We start from the raw sequence: 16,085 nt of genomic DNA, 5'->3' as shown, positions 1-16,085 counted from the left end.
ACATAGTCTTGGTGCCAAGAAGACCAGGACAATTCAGATGAGTTAAAAATGAGGTGCCAGCATGAGTTCCACCCGCCAGATTTTTAGTATTGGCTTTATAATGCCCAGAATTGATGGGGACCCAGACCTTCCTGTCTCGGAGCTTGCGTGACTCGATGCTGGGAAGAAGTTTCAGCAGGTGACGTGACTCGTATCTGCCTGCTGCCGAATACCTTCACCTTGCACCAGAGTGCTCCTCGCAGCTATCGGTGGCAGAGGTGGATTGTAGGGAAGGACAGTGCATCTGGTGTGCACGTGGATGACTGCTTGTGCAGGGGGTCAAAGCATTCAGTGCCAGTCTGACTTTCTGCCATTGCCTCTTTGCTTCTTCCCGAGGTGAGAAATCAGCACTGTCATTACGGCTCACTTCTTAGGGAGGCAATATCCTCCTCCTAAACTGGGGGCTCTCGGTAAGCAGTAACCAACCATTTGAAAAGGCTCGAGCGAGCTCAGCGTAGAAAATTACTCTGTGGAGTTAAACAGCAGTCGCTCTGTACCTAGACAGATGTGCACCGACACCTTTGGGCTCTCCCTGCTTTGAGTGCTCTAAGGGCTCTCTTTTTCCTCAGTATCAAATCAGGACCAGGCTGCTTCACAGAGAAATCATGGGAAAGGATTGAACGGACCAAAGCAGGAGCTCGAGCTGGCCCTGAACTGAGCAACTGACCAGCGCCCTTCTAGTGGAATGGAGAAACAGAACAACGACGTGAAAATAAGCAAGAACTACTGCCTTCCTCCAGTTTTTAAAAACAATGGGACTGGCCTGTTCATGGGGAGAAGGAGCTGCTGTGCAAATTAGGGAGGTATATAGCTTGTATCACCTACTCGTGAACACCAGAGAAGGGCATTTCTGGGTAGCACAGAGCAAGTTTTCCAAAACCCCTGTACTGGTGCGCGCTGTCTCTGCAAACTGGCAAGGGATTTTTGTTTGCTTTTTTGAAACAATCTGTTCGTGTTCTCTCATGTGTGAGGCCGGTTGCACCAATTTTTCAGCATGACTTGTTTTTCTTCCACTGTCTTGGTGCTGCACTGGCTGAACAGATGAATCAGACCATGTCGTTAAACCAGTCGAGAGCCTATGCTATTTCAAGGTCTTATCCTATAGCATGGTTTTGAGCTAATTCTCTACCCACCTGGCCCATTGCCTTACACAGAGCTGCTGCAAGATACTGGGCAATATCTCACAGATCAAGGGGAATCAGTCTATAATTGACTTGTTTATACCTGCCTGCTGCCCAGCTTGGATTAGGAGGGCTGTGATTCGTGTTCGTATCTCAAGTGAGCCGCTTTCAAAGGCGGCTATATAAAGCTCTGTCGTCCTAGGGGTTTCCTTGCGCGGCTGGGGTTGGGTTCCTGTCATGCACAGCTGGACCCAGCAAGACTCACGCAACAACAAGCTCTCTTTATGATTTCAGATTAATTGTGGGAGGCAGCAGAAATTTCTAAAAATCCTCCAGGCCTTGTTGGGTATATACGGCTTAGGAGTTCTGAAATAGCATAAAGAGAGTAGCTTTTCTGTCCCCAGGATTTCCTGTCCCAGCTTTAGTCAAAACCTTCGTATCTTCCCAGGACCCAGAAAGGTCATTTGTAGAGTTCCACTGCCAGACTCCTTGAGCTCTCCCTCTGGCTAGTGAGGCTACTTCTGCTGTAGCAGAAATGGCCTAGATCCCCACTGCTGCCAGCAGTTCAGCCTCGGCTCGACTCCCACAGTGGGTGCTCTGGCTGCTAACGTCTCTGGGTGAAGATGGTACAGACTGTGATAGGATCCAGTTTGCTTGGAGCCAGTTTTTACCAGTGTTGCAGTGTGTATTTGAGCTGGCAACTATGGTCTTTGTTCTCAGGGTCATTTTTTCAGTGTAGTCGTCATGCAGGTAGAGCTGGTACCCCCTGCATGCACAGGAGGGTGGCTCTGGCTGCAGTTTTGCACTCCTCACAGCCCGAGAGCTGCTCTGTGCGTGTCAGTGGCATTCAAAGTCTAAATGAACTAGTTGTGTGACAGCGTTCCTCATGGGAACTTCATTTTAGGGGTAGTATCAGTAATAATTTGGCATGACAGATGACAGACTTGTTTAGCAAAATGGGGTTTTCTCTTTAGAATATCCCTTGATTTGTCCCTAGAACCTTCCAGGTTTCTCCCCGCCTCTCCTCCCTGCCACAGCTAGTGTTGTCAGCATCCACTGGCTCCCAAAACAGAGGTATGTAACACCCAAATTACCCCCCACAGACTGTCACTTCAGGTTAGCAGTGCACGGTGGGTAACTGTCGGTTTGCCCTCTAAACCCAAGCCCACACCAGTGCAAGCTCGATGGAGCCTACGGCCAGGTCAAAGCTGCCACAGGTACCTTTCGCACCTGGAACTGCTGGATTTCAGAGTCACATCCATGCAGACCCGACCTCCCTAGGGTCCTTGGGTGAACATATGCTGGATAGTTTTATTTCCATGCCAGTCCTTCACTGACAAAGGACACAATGTTAGGATCCTGCAGCAATTTCCCAGATATTGATTTCCTCTTAGCTTTACCTCCTCCAGTCTCCATGCCGTGCTTAAAAAATTGCCCCTGTCTATTCCAGGTGCGTAACATACAGCTTCGGATAAGCTGAGCAGCATGTGAAATGGTCCTGCTCACCTTGTGAGGTTGAAACTAATGACAGTAAGATGTATCTCATCAAATGGCAAAAAACCCCATCCCATACTCTCAGCTATTAAAAGCTTTTCTGCACTTCTCCAAAACAGCACAGTCAGTGGCTGTTGGTCCCCAGCTTTTCCAATCCCCACCGCTCCTGAGAGAGCCCTGCACAACTGTTGTCTGGTTTTCTTTTACTTGCAAGATGTGGTGGGGACTAACTTATTGCAATTGCCCTAATTGTAAATGAAACCAAACTGCCTATGATTAGAAGTTACATTTTTTGCCTAGGTTTGCCATTTTAGAGGTAGGATGGGACAGATTTTCGTTCAAATGTCTTATCGCAAGTGGCAGAACTAAGGCAAATTATAAATAAATTGATCATCAATCATTTAATTACATTGTCCGTTATTGGTGCATACACAGTAACTTTCATTCCTAAGTTCTTTGCAAAACTGCAGTCATTTCTGTGGAAGGCAAGCAAACAAAAATGAGACGAGAAAGACAAGATTTGGCCAGTGTCGCCAGTTTCTTCTACGGAGAAGCAGAGGACTCAAAACTTAAACCCAGCAGGTGCGGTGAGACTTGCCATTAGAAAATATATGAGACTTGGTTTCTCCACCTTGGAAGGTTAAAGTGCTGGCATTTGGATCTTCAGATCCTCCATACTCAGTCCTTTGAACATCAGTGGATTTCTCAGGGAGAATTTTCCCTTGAGGAATTCAGATGGGTAGGAAGCTGAATACAAACATTTATCAAAATAATCTCAAGGAATGAAGTCCCTCTGGATGAGAGCACAATTTGCACTATGAGCCTGAAACAAGGGATCGGATTAAAAATAGACACAATAAATCAGTAATTCAAAATGTGCAAGAAGTGCTATCAGAAAGGACTGTCTCACACTGCTAAAAGCCTGCTTGAAAAGCCTACTTAATCTTCAAACATTAACGTATCACTGAGACTACAATAGAACAAATGGCACCAGCCTGCGAGATGTGTATCTGTCAGGAGGCCTGATGAGCTCTGCGGGTGAGATCCACTTATAGAGCCTGTACCTGTCTGGCTCTGTTTATTTCCTAGCAGAGCTGCTGGAGCGTTTCAGCATCGCCCAAGTGAACTGCCAAGAGTTTCAGCCAGATGTCAGCATGTTACACTCAGCTGCAGGCTTGAGAGTTACTGGTTCCTGAATTTCTGGCTCTCTAAATACCATCTCCTTCCTCTTCCAACCCCAGCAGACAGAGCTCAGATGCCAGCAGTGAATCTCAGTAATTAAGGAGTTTATTTTTGGTCTTACCACTCTCATTTCAGTTTGGATAGGAGCCTTCACTAGGAGGTTACACAGCACATTACAGCCAGAATCAATGAAGAGAGCTTCAGTCATAACCCTGCCACCGACTCGTGGCAAAGAGGCTCACGAGGTCCTTCGCCTGCTGATTCTTGGGTGCTGGTGCCCCACTTGAGGACACTACTCCCAATTTTTGGAAGCACTGAGACTTTCGTACTCTGGGATGGAGTAGGCAGTGTAGGAAAGGGTCTGCAAACACCCGCCCTCTGCACAGAGAGCTCTAGTGACTACCCCAACAAATCCCCATCCCTTCAGGGCAGGCTGGGTGTTGGTCTACGTGTTTTCTGTGACTTGGTTTCCCATCAGAATCCAAACGCTGCCCTTACTGCTCACCTTGGGAAAGTGCTTTGAAGGCTTCTCAAAAAAACAGAATTTGAGTGAGATGTTTTACTGGTGTCAAGAAAGTAAAATGTAGTTTATGGAGAGGGAGTGAAGAGGGCCACATTTCCAGTAAGGACTGAAAAATTAAAGCAGTTGTTGCTAATTTTTTCCCAGCTGAATAACGATAGGCAACCTGAGGATGAGAAGACCTTGGTGCACCAGGATGTGGTACACGTGCAATGAATGATAATAAATAGATCTCACTGCAAAGACATGAAGAAAATACTGCAATGCAAACCAAAGAAGAAATGTAGAAAGAACTAAAAAAGCTAAGGACGATTTGGTTTTGGTTTTGGAGAAAGGCTTCATGCCTGAGCTCTGTCTCTGCTTGGAACAGGGTCCTGACAAAATTGCCATTTCCGCTTGTTGAATCAATTTTAGCTTTGAAACCCACTTAACATCTCGTAGGCTTTGGAACAAAAATCTTCCCCTTTTTAATAAATAGCTCCCTTTTTCATCATTTCACAATCATGTGAAGTGCATGGGTCAGTGTGGTGCTGGCCGAAGGCAGGCAGCCAACGCGGGCTAATGGCACCACCTGCTTGCGGTTCAAAGGCGGAGTGTCTCCTCGGCAGAGCCTGGCTTTGCTCTCAAAGTGACTGAAACTCTCCGGGGGACACGGACGGACTGGCAGTCCCCCCCCGCCTATACCTATCTAGAAGACGCAGTGCCATTTCTGTTGGGGGAGAGGAGGAGAAAGGAAGAAAACATACAGAATTGGTGCAACCTAAGTGTATGTTTTCCCCTTTGCCTGCAAACTTTCAATCTGTGAGGATCAGAGCCCATGGGAAGGTGTGTGTGGACAGCAGCCCCGCCAAATTCAGTGTACTGGCTGTGCTGGGAAGAATTTAATCTGGCTGCTTAATCCATACTGATAGGATCTCTCCCAACATTCACAGAATTATTTCTCCCTCCTCAGTGCTTTTGCGTCCTAAAGACTCAGTGTTTGGGAACTGAAAGGGCATAATTTACTGCCTTTCCTGAGCTCTGGATTTATTCCTTGGCCAGTATAGCCACTCACCAGGGGCAGGGGAAGCTCTGGTAATTATTTGAGAGTCCTTTTTTTCTTAGGATTTTTATGCTAGAAGAATTTCTTTGTACAAGTGTCTCTGGCCTCTGCAACTCACAGCCATACACATTCTCCAGTTGTCTGTAAAGTCTTCTGCAGTAAAAAAGATGAAAGGTTTTTAATCCAATTGCTCAAAACCTTTGAAATTGTTTTCGTTAATACCCATTTAATTCAAATGCTTGGTAACAGCCTAGAAAATCCTTTTATTACAAATGCCATACCTTACTCCCTCAGTAGATAAGTAACCGATTAGGTTTTCCCCAAAGTATTTAGGTTGTCCGATAATAAAGCTCTGCACCAAAACTAACCTGGTGCTACTGATATTTTAGGGTTAGGAAAAGGGCAAAACAAATTGGATTCTTTAAATACGACAAAGGAGCAAAACAGAGTGCAAGCCATTTTTTCCCTTTGTGGGTCATCTTATCAAGACATTTCCATTTCAGAGTTGGATACTGAACCAGGACATTAAAAATTAAAAAAAAAAAAATACCCCCAGCAAGAGCAAAGCCAGAAGCTCACGTTTTAATTGTTGCTGCCAGAGCACTTCAAGGGAGCAGATCAAAACCTCGTGGATAAAGAGAAGCCCGCTAGGACTGAAAGGCCACACTATCGATGGCAGGGATTAAAATGTTTGCACTGATTTCAGGATGAGAACACTAACTCCGAGGCATAAAGGCCCGGGGTGCTTCGCTGCCAGAGGGGCCTCCCCGGGCCTGGCTGTGGGGACCCACCGGGGGGTCGGCACCCACAGGCGCCCACAGACGGGGCGGGGCCCGCGGCAGCGTGCAGTCGAGCGGCCCCGGGAGCCTTTCGGTAGGAACCCGGCCCCCGCAGGCCCCCGCAGGCCCCCGCAGGCCCCCGGACCCTCCGCAGGCCGCCCGTAGCAACGCGGCGCCCCGGGCGGTTGCTAGGGATGGGGCGGGGTGCACTTCCGGCCAGGAGGAACCGCTTCCGGGGCGGCGAGGCCTGGCGGAGAGGGGCGGTGAGCGGGATGGGCGGCCGAGAGGGGGAGGCTGGGGTGCTCCCGGGCGGTCGGGGGCTGCAGGAGGGGTCTGGTGGAAAGGTTTCCTGGAGAGGTCTCCTTTGGGAGGGGCGGAGCGGGGGGTTCAGCCGGCGGCAGGAGAGCCCTGGTTGCAGGGCAACCTGGCTGGCGCCGTGGCGGCCCGCTCCGCCTGCCGCAGTCAGGGCTGGCCGCCTCTGCTGGCAGCAATGAACGGCACAGAGCCGCCCTCTCGAGAAGGGGGGAGGAATTCGGGGTATCCCCTGCTCTGAGGCTGCTTAGCTGCTGGTCCTTGCAGCCTCCGGCCTGCCAAACCCGGAGACGGGTAATCCTGAAATCTGTATAGTCTGTAATATATATATATGTATAAAATAGTCTGTAATCCTACAGACAAGCTCCTCGGCCTCACTGACGGTCGGTTGTGTTGTCAGCGGTGCCAGGCACAGGCAAATCCCCCTGAAGCCACTATGAATTGGCCATTCGCCATCCCAACACCTACTAAATCATTTTGGAAATCCAGCACCAGCTTTTTTTTTGCCTCATCCTTTGTCAGAAGCTTTCATGTTCTGTAGGAATACTGTTGCTGTTTTATTTCCACCCCAAGGAAAAGCTAATATATGTTACTGGAAGTGCTCCTGTGGCTTTGTTCTGTGCTAATGATACAGTGCTAGGTCTTGAAGATGCCTGCTGGGAAACACAGGACAGCAAAAAGAAGGCTTTGAGTCTGTCCTAGCTTATTGAGGTGGCTAGTTTATGGCCCTGATCCTGAAAACATATGGTTATTGATCACAGGGCCCGATCCTGCACCCAGGGGGACAGCTGCATCATCTTCCAGTGGTGGCACTGAGCAAAAGCATGAGCCTGCAGCCCTGAGCAGCCCCTTGCTCATTCTGTGATACAGCTCTGGCTTTGCTACAGGACCAAGTCCTTTTGTGTGGGGGTAGCTAGCTTGCTGTAAAACCCTAATAGAGTCAAGACCGTATTCTAAACAGATAGTCAAAATCAATTCCTGTAGTGCAGTGCAACTGTTTGTGACCTATTTCTGGTGTTACGTTCCAGTGAGATGGCTGGGCTTGTGGGGAGAGGTGGTAGCTGCTGTTAGACCAAATGAGTAAGCTGGAGGGGAAAAGCTTCCTCTCAGGGTCTGTAATAGGAGTGTGGATCCTTAGATGCAATTTAAGAACAATTACTTTCAGTGTAGACATGTTAATAGGTGAGGCGGTCTGAGGAAAAAGGTGGTTGATAACCTGTGGGGAAGAAGAGCTGTTATCCAAGGAAGAGGTGGTAAAACTGTTCACTTCTTGGGAGCAGGGAGGAAGACTTCATTATCATCCAGGGACCTGCTGGATTAGCTGCAAGACACAGTGTAAGGAGGTGGTGCTCTCGGTGAGAAAACTCACTTTGCAAGTTTTGCATTCAGTGCAGAAGGTGATGTGCCCGACACTGAGCCCGGATTCCCCAGTGTTCAACTGGGGGATAATTTGCCTAAGGTTCAGCCTCCGTGCATGTGCAGGTTCGGACCTTGTGTTAACCACAGGAATTTTTTTCAAAACGGGGAAGTATTTTGTTAGTATTAGTTCAGCTCCACTGATATCAGGGCAACTAATGGTCCAAATGTGGGTTGCATGCTGGGGCTTCTGTGCAAGCACGGACGCTCTACTGTGACTAGTTGGAGTATGCTGTCAGGTTTTCTCTGAGCATATTTCATGGGGTAGTGCTTAAAATGGTAGTGGCAGCTGCTACGAGCCTGCCAGAGAGCTCCTGATGCTGGTCATGTCACCTGGGATTTGGTAGAGAATAGCTAATACCCTCAAGGGGAGGTGGAATAGAAAAGGGGAAAAGCGGGGAGACTCGTGGAAGATGAGGACGGAGATTTCTTGTTTTCATTGTATCAGTTTCTTTTTATGGTTTATTTTTTTGCGTTGTGTTTCAGGTGTATGAATCAGGATTATCAGTGGGAGTTTGTCCTGAGAAAACTCTGGGTGAGTAATAAAGCAACATCACTTCCTGCTCTGTTTGAGGAAGGGGGTGGGCAAGAATAGCATTTTCAAAACATATCCCAGTAAATAAAGTTGAGATAAAATGCAGCTCAGGGGTGAAGTTTCCCATGATTCTGTTTCTTGCTTAGGAACTGCTGCCTTAGACATAATTATATGTATTCACACCCTATCCCAGACGAATGCTTATCTGATCTGCCCTTCTGAATCACCAGTAACAGGGATTCCACAGTCTCTCTATTCCAATAGCTGCCTTAGTGGATTGGGGGAGAGGACGTTTTAGAAGTTAAAAGCAGTTAGGGATGAGCCACTTTTATGCATGCTTTGTTGACACCATTGCATGTCCAGTGCAGCCTTTGGGTCTGCGTTGGGACTTGCTGAGCCTGAGTGGCCCAGCGTGTATTCTGGCTTCATGTACAGGTCCCATGCAGCCCTTGCTTATTGAATTTTCATCAGAATTTGAAAAATGTTCTTTCACTGAAATACAGACCCGGAAGGGACCACAAGAGGTCACTTATTCATATCTCCTGATCCAAAGACAGGATTATATGTATTCACACCCCGTCCCAGACGAATGCTTATCTGATCTGCTCTTCTGAATCACCAGTAACAGGGATTCCACAGTCTCTCTATTCCAATGGCTGGCGGTCTGTGCCAGTTTTTTTTTTCTTTTTTTTCCTTTCTTTTAAAATTCAAAATAAGATCCCATACTTCAGCTGAATTAAAATAAAATACTTATTTCTTGTAATTTATACACCACTCCTTTTAGTATGTCCCCAAATGACATTTGCCTCCTATGCAACAGCATTGAGTTGTTGATTGATTGTCAAATTTATCAACTATACTTAAATTATACTCCAAGTTTACCATCTTTCTGAATTGGGTCACATCTGCAGGTTGTAGAGATCTCCTCCTAGCCTGAGAAATACAGAGCCAGCTTTGGAGATAATTTCTAGGAAGCAGATTACTACTATTCTACTGAAACGTGCACGCAGCACAATCTCACACCCAAGCTTTAGTTAGTTTAGTCTTTAGAGAATTATAAGTATCTAAGTAATGCTGATTCAATAAGTGCACACTGGGATCATACAGGTCAGGAAAACTGAGTAAGACACTAATCACAACTGAGTTCTGATCACATCTCAGACTAATTGAATTTCCCTTTTGGGACTTTGTGTGGCGTACTCCACCAATTCTGGCAGGAGGGTTCTCCGTTACTGTAGAAAGCCATTAGTCATTCATAGAATGAATTGACAACTCCATTAGCAAAAGATAAAGGAAGGAAGACAGGATGGTCTCGTAGCTGAGAAACTAGCTTGGGACCCAGGAGATCAATATTTAACTCTACCACAAACTACCTATGTGACCGTCGCAAGGTATATAGGGCTTAGTGTAACAGGCCACTAAAGCCATGCTTAAGTTTAAACACATAACTCATTCCTCTGTCTTCAATAGATCTGCCTTCTGTGTGGTTTATTTAAGTAGTAGTTGGTTTTCTACATCGTCTGAAACAACAAGGCTGTGACCACATATACAAGGTAAGTAAAAGTGAATAATAGTTGCCTTGCATGCATGATCAACTTCAGGGAGAAGTATATTCTTGTTTATTAAGCTTTTCCCTTATTGTTTCATTAATATTGTTCCTATTTTTGTTTGTCTTGCCTTCACCTGCAAATGGACTAATACTGGCATTTGAGGAATATTTGCTTAGGCAGGTGGTAAAAGACAAGCATCTAAACAAAATGCAAGTTTCATTTCGCTCTTTGTTATTGGGTCTGTAGATCAAGGGTGTCTTAAAAAAACTGCACGAGGTAGTCTGTAATTTTTTGGTAATAGAAAGTGAATACCGGAAAGTATGATGCAAAAATAATTGCTCTCTTTTTTTTCCCCCTTATAGTAACCAGTCTTCTTGAGAGGATTAGAGGAGAAGGGTGCACTCACAATGGCTGCTGAGTTGGATTTCTCCCCGCCTGAAATCCCTGAGCCCACGTTCATGGAGAATGTGTTACGCTACGGACTCTTCTTTGGAGCCATTTTCCAGCTTATCTGTGTGCTAGCCATAATCCTGCCAGTTTCAAAGTCCCATAAGACAGTAAGTAGTGTTCTTTAATATTGACATAGATGGGCAGAGTCAGAGAAAATACAGTGGGAGGGAACTTTGAGTGGAGACACAGTGGTCGGCCCCTGGGATTGGTGACGGCTTCATTGTCATTCTCTTTCCTTCCTTCTAGCTTTCCCACCTCCAGCTTTCGTCTTGTGATTTGCCCCCAGATTAGAAAGTCAGGAACAAATACCTGAGCCAAGGTCTCTTTGAATGTCAGTGAAAAAAGTGACCTGAAGCACTGGCAAGGTGTGTGAAATGTACATGCTGTTCCTGCCTGCACATGAGAAGGCTTTAGTCCCAACCCATATTGTCATCCTTCTGCTGATTTGCTTTATGAATTGCCAGGCAGGGTGTCCCCTTTGCAGAACCTGCCTTTCAGGGAATGACTCTGGCCTCTAGTTTGTGTGGTACTTTGGCAACAAGATACGGGTGACATTTCTAGTATATTCTAACGTGAGAAAGGCAGTTGTCAGTCCTGACATCAAATCCTGCGCTGGGAAATGGGAGGGTGCTTTGGTGCAGTTAATACAGAAGGTTGAAGTGAAACATTGAGGTGAGCTACAGGACTCAAATTCCTCTAGACTGGCCACAGTGGGATGACCTGCGTCTACCTGTTTTTTATGATAAAAGAGCTCCATGTTCTTGGTAGTATCTGTGGTACTGGGGACAGATATTTCAGTGTTGGTGATCAGGCTGCAAGTTCGGTCGTTTGATACAGATTTTGTCTAAATGTGTATGGTGTATTTTCAGTAAGAACTCAGCATGGGAACTTCTGTTTTCAGGCTACCTTTATTGCCATGTTTTCTCCCTCTTGTGCAGAGGAAGCATGGAAATTTTCAGCCTCTCTGGCGAAGGAATGCCTGAGGGTGAGAGATACAGTGTGAAGGGTACAGTTCATGACCCAACTCTTTCACCTTTAAGTGGCAGTGTGATGTGAAGTTGTGTTGATGTACTGGATAAGTGACACTGCCCCAGCATGGGTGCGTAGCTGTAGCTCCCAGCAGGTAGATGAAGCAGGTAGCCGCTGGTCACGATGCAGTGGCATCACAAATCTTGCACTGTTATACAGCCACCAGCACCACTCTGTCAGAGTCCATGGTTTCCCCTGATAAATTTTTTGAGTAGCCTGATTCTTGAAAGCTGAAAAGAGTGAGAGCTTTAGTTTCAAGTGGGAAACTGAAGACCAGGCCCCCAATTAAAATGATAAAACTCAAGGACCTGTTACTGTTTAAGTTTGCAAGCATGCTTTGATGTTTGCATGCTCTACTTTTTATTTTCTCCATATGTATACTGTCCTCTTGATTTACTGTCCATATGACTAACTTACTAGACTGTAAACACCGGAGGCTACTCCTCCAGATCTTGGGAATGATGCTTGAGTCTGGGTAGGATATTGAAGAGCTTCTCTGTCTTGGAGGCTTCAGGCTTTGAAGTCTACCTTGGTTTGAACATTAGAAGGCAGCAGTGTTCACTTTACAGCAGCAGCACACTGCATCCCTGAGTAATAACTGCATGTTGCTCCATTTCTCCAGAGCCTGCCAGCTCCCCATGCGCCGATTACAGCCTTTGGAAAGCCAGCCAAGTCTCCTTCCTTGGAAAGCCACACAGATGTGAACTGTAATAGCCCAGTAACTTGAGAGACATTTGAACCAAGCTCCTTGATTAAAAGGATGCTGTCAGATGCTCGCCTCCCCCTCCATTATCTGGAGCGCTGTCTTGGAAGCTTGAAACTAGCATGTCTTGCTCAGCCGTTTTTTGTGTGTCCTTTTCCAGTTGGCACGCTCTAACTGATAGAAACCAAGATGCTAAAGCAATATTTATACTCAAATGCATTTAATGAAAGGAGGCAATCTGCATGTGTGTGCTTTCTCAGATGAGACTGGCGCTGTTCCCTTGTGTTTTTACAAGATAACTAGACTTTATTTCCCATGGCTGAAATATTATCTGTCATCTCCCCTAAAGGAAACAAGCAGGATACCTAAGCATTCCTTGTTAGTCCAGGTGAAGAAAACTTTGCTTGCAGTTCCCTTCCTGGATTTTGGGCTTGGTTTAGGGGCTCTGAACTTTACATTCTTACTACTGTTTTGGGGAATTTTTTTTTGTCTTGCACATGATAATGATTAACATTTGGCAGGAATACCTGCTGAATGTTTCAACGCACACTGGTTATTATATGGTATCTTCTCCTTTTTCTAATTTCAATAGTTTTCATTTAGTGTTCATTTTCTTCTTGCCTTTAAAGTTGGTTTTGTTTTTCTTCTCCAAAGCCTGTTTTAGGCACTTAAGTTTTTAACGGCTTCTCTGGTAACAAGCTGTTTCTGTGCATAAACTCACACTCATCAAAAAGCACATGCGGAAGAAGCAGAGATGGTGCTGCTCAAGTCTCATTAAATGTGGACTCAGTTTGATATAAATGTGTTCCAACAGAGATACCCAGCATTTGCTTCCTTTGGCTTCTACTCAGATTCCCAAAGTGATCTGTCAGCAAATTGTAAAAAAAAAAGTTACTGACTGTTTCTTAATTGATTCTTGTAGGACTCGGACAGTTTTGAGCCTAAGAATTCAGAGACAGTGAAGAAGCCAAAGGCAACTGCTCCACAGATCAGCAAGAAACCCAAGAAGGAAACCAAAAAGAAACGATAAAGCCATGACTGATGAGCCTCAAAAGACAAAATAATCAGCTATAATCACGCTTCCTCGGAGATGACATCAAAGGCAGCTAACTATATTAAATGGTTTTCTGGCATTGCCATGCTTTACCTTTTGGGGACAAGGGAGAAGGTACTTCTGAGAGTGGAGGGGACAGGCTTCTGCAATAGATTTCTTACAAGCAAAGAGGACTTTACATATCCAGGACTTTGTTTGACATTGTTAATGTGTCAGTCACCATTAAAGTGACTTCTGTCATTTCTCATGGGTAGAGAGGCCTGTTTTAGCTCCTCCATGCTGGCTAGGCAATGTTGTAAAGTCCCTGTGGAAGGTGGAGCATGGATTTGCTACTTTGGATACCAGTTTGTGTTGTACTTTTTGAAGGCAGAGGGATTAAGTGCATCAAGGATACCACACTACACAGCTTTGTATTCATCTCTGTTGTCATCTAGTCTGAAATACATAGCTGCATTTTATGGCTTAATAATAATGTCTTTGTCATATTCTTTAATTCTTTAGGTAATAACTCATCAGATTCCAGACTGCTGTAGATGAAAGCTTTCATTTCCCCAGCGTCGCTACCTCTTTCTTCTTCCCCACCCATGCAGTTTTCCTTTCTATTCCCACCCTTGAAAGCAGGTACATTTCAGGGAGTTGAGGCTGTGGTGGGGACTGCAATGACTACAAGGATCAGGGAACAATTTGATTCTGGAAGATGCAGAATTTAATGCCTGTGCTAATGGGGTGTTCTTGGAAACTTGGGAAGACCCGGTACTGCATGTTGGAGAAAAGCTGGTCGGATGCGAGAGTCTCGCAGTGCTGCGTTGCTCGTGTATCAAACAGCACTGCCTGGCTGTATCGTTGGCAAACCCCTCTGTCAGCCAGCTGAGTCCTAACCGTGTGCTCCATTTCAGCACAGCGGGAGTTTGCTGCATTTGCAAACTCCCTCCCAGCCTTACCTGCTACAGTCTGCTGCATCTCCTCTTGCTGAATCCTTCCTGAAGTTAAGTACTATCTCAGCCTGAGGAGATGTGGTATTTTAAGATCCAAGGGGTGGCAGGCTGGCTGTGTAGCATGACTATACGGCAAGAGACATATACACTATGTTCCTTCAGGCTCTGGTTCTCCAGGCCCAGGGACAATCTAGTATTAGATTTAAATATGGCTAGACAGGACTGGAAAGAGATAGGTGGTGACGTAGCCACAGAGTCTCTGTAGGGCAGCTCAAGCTTCCTGATGCCAGCTCACATCTTGGTTTGTTTGATCACGAATGAGTCAATGGGAGGAGAACCTGCTCTTTTAGGCGCACCCAGGGTTCAGAGCGGCTTTGAAGGAAAGGGTTCTCTGGCAGGGCTGCAAGTCTGCGATCCTTTTTGCATACATAGACTCCCATCTTAATTTCACAAACGCCTTGTGAGCCCAGATACGGTAGCAGTGTTGCACTGCGTGTTCTCCAACAGGAGTTGAATAGCACGTTTACAGGAACCATCAGTGTTGAGAATGGCCACGTTCTCTGCTCGCTCTTGCTTTTGGTGGGCGTCAGATGGATCCCTTTGATTCTAACCTCTCGCTGCTTTCCTGCTCCAGGCTCTCTGCTTCTCTTTACCAGAATGCTGACACCTAGTTGCGCTGCTTAAAATCCAGTGTAGGCTTCTGCTTTAAATTCAGCATTTTCTTTTTCTTCTTTTTTTTTTTTTGAGCTACATAAAGGCAATACTAGGAGGATGGGACAAAGCATGGGAGACACCAGCACTCTGAAGTTGCTTTAAGTTCTCAGTACAAAGAAACATTACAAAAATTTCCCACGCAAATAACAAAGAACAATATTGTGCTATGAGTTTCCATTACAGACCTGTGTTCCTGTCTGTGATCTGCAAGGGCAAGAAAAGCGTTGCTGCTGCCCTGGATAGGTACTGCAGGGCACTTCCTCCGTTTTAATAAATGAGGATGGTGGTTGTTTAGTCTAACAACTCTGGCTTTCTGCAGGTTACCTAAAGGAGAGGGGGTTAATGTTTAACGGAATTGCAACTATTGAAAGAGTAGCACACACGTTACCTGAAATACAGAAGTGCTTCTACAGCTGAGAACCAGTTAGCAATCAGCACTGTGTGGTTGTTACATGAAATACCAGGCTACTACATCGACACCTACATGTAGCTGTTTGCAGGCTGGCTTACTCATTGCTAAGTAGAAATCCTGGATATTGGGGTTTGGTTTTGTTAAAGGGAAGAGGGATTAAGGTAAATTTCCCTGTCTGTTCCTGACAGCTTGTTACCTATTTGAATGCTCTTGTTAGCTGAACTTACAGTATGTTTATAGAGATTAGCAATATCCCATATATTTTAGTTTCTCTTGAAATGTGTAATAAATACAATCAGAATCTCTTTGTTTAAAAAGAACTCTAAAGTTGTGTTGCCTCTTTCTGTGCATTCATTGTGAAAGCTGCCAGAACTCTCAGACCATAGGAACACAGAGACATAAATAACCTATTCATAAAAATGATCCATTAAGGGAAAGCCTTTCAGATCCTTTAATCTGTGAGAAATTGGTTAGTTAATGCTGTCAGGCGTGTGTGTATCTGTGTTTGACTTGGAAGTAGCAAACTATCTCCCAGTGCAGCTTCACCTTCCTGGAAGGAAGGAGGAAAAGGTGCGGTGACCAAATTAATTTGCCTCTTAGGAGAGATTTTGGCTCCAAGAGCCCCCATGAAGGTAGCAATAATAAAGGCATCAGTTGTTAATAACACAAGCAGGGGATTAGATGGGGATTCAGTAGACTGATAAACAGGATTTTCACTAGCCCCTCGATGCGTGATTGCAGCTCAGGTTTACGTGGCTGGAGCGTGGAGCTGTCTGGTGGCTCTTGGCTGTGGTAAGA

At 45.7% G+C, this 16,085-nt stretch overlaps 1 protein-coding gene across 6 annotated transcripts; it reads left to right on the top strand.

Moving 5' to 3' along the window:
- Positions 1 to 6,395: 6,395 nt before the first annotated feature.
- MANBAL (mannosidase beta like) lies at positions 6,396 to 15,599 on the top strand. 6 transcript variants are annotated; one of them, XM_074605169.1, is made up of 6 exons: positions 6,406 to 6,440; positions 7,770 to 7,844; positions 8,392 to 8,440; positions 9,911 to 9,993; positions 10,353 to 10,547; positions 13,095 to 15,599. In XM_074605169.1, exons 5-6 carry the CDS (start codon positions 10,398 to 10,400, stop codon positions 13,200 to 13,202), a joined length of 258 nt encoding a protein of 85 aa, XP_074461270.1. In that variant the 5' UTR covers positions 6,406 to 6,440; positions 7,770 to 7,844; positions 8,392 to 8,440; positions 9,911 to 9,993; positions 10,353 to 10,397; the 3' UTR covers positions 13,203 to 15,599. The 6 variants fall into 6 exon arrangements, with proteins under 6 accessions (XP_074461273.1, XP_074461269.1, XP_074461270.1 ...); XM_074605168.1 differs by lacking the exon at positions 7,770 to 7,844 and having other exon boundaries at positions 6,397 to 6,440; XM_074605170.1 differs by lacking the exon at positions 6,406 to 6,440 and having other exon boundaries at positions 7,807 to 7,824.
- The last annotated feature ends 486 nt before the right edge of the window (positions 15,600 to 16,085 follow it).

The sequence above is a fragment of the Larus michahellis genome, chromosome 12 (genome assembly GCF_964199755.1).
Source record: "Larus michahellis chromosome 12, bLarMic1.1, whole genome shotgun sequence".
Taxonomy (NCBI): domain Eukaryota; kingdom Metazoa; phylum Chordata; class Aves; order Charadriiformes; family Laridae; genus Larus; species Larus michahellis.
This window is presented reverse-complemented; position numbering and strand designations above follow the sequence as displayed.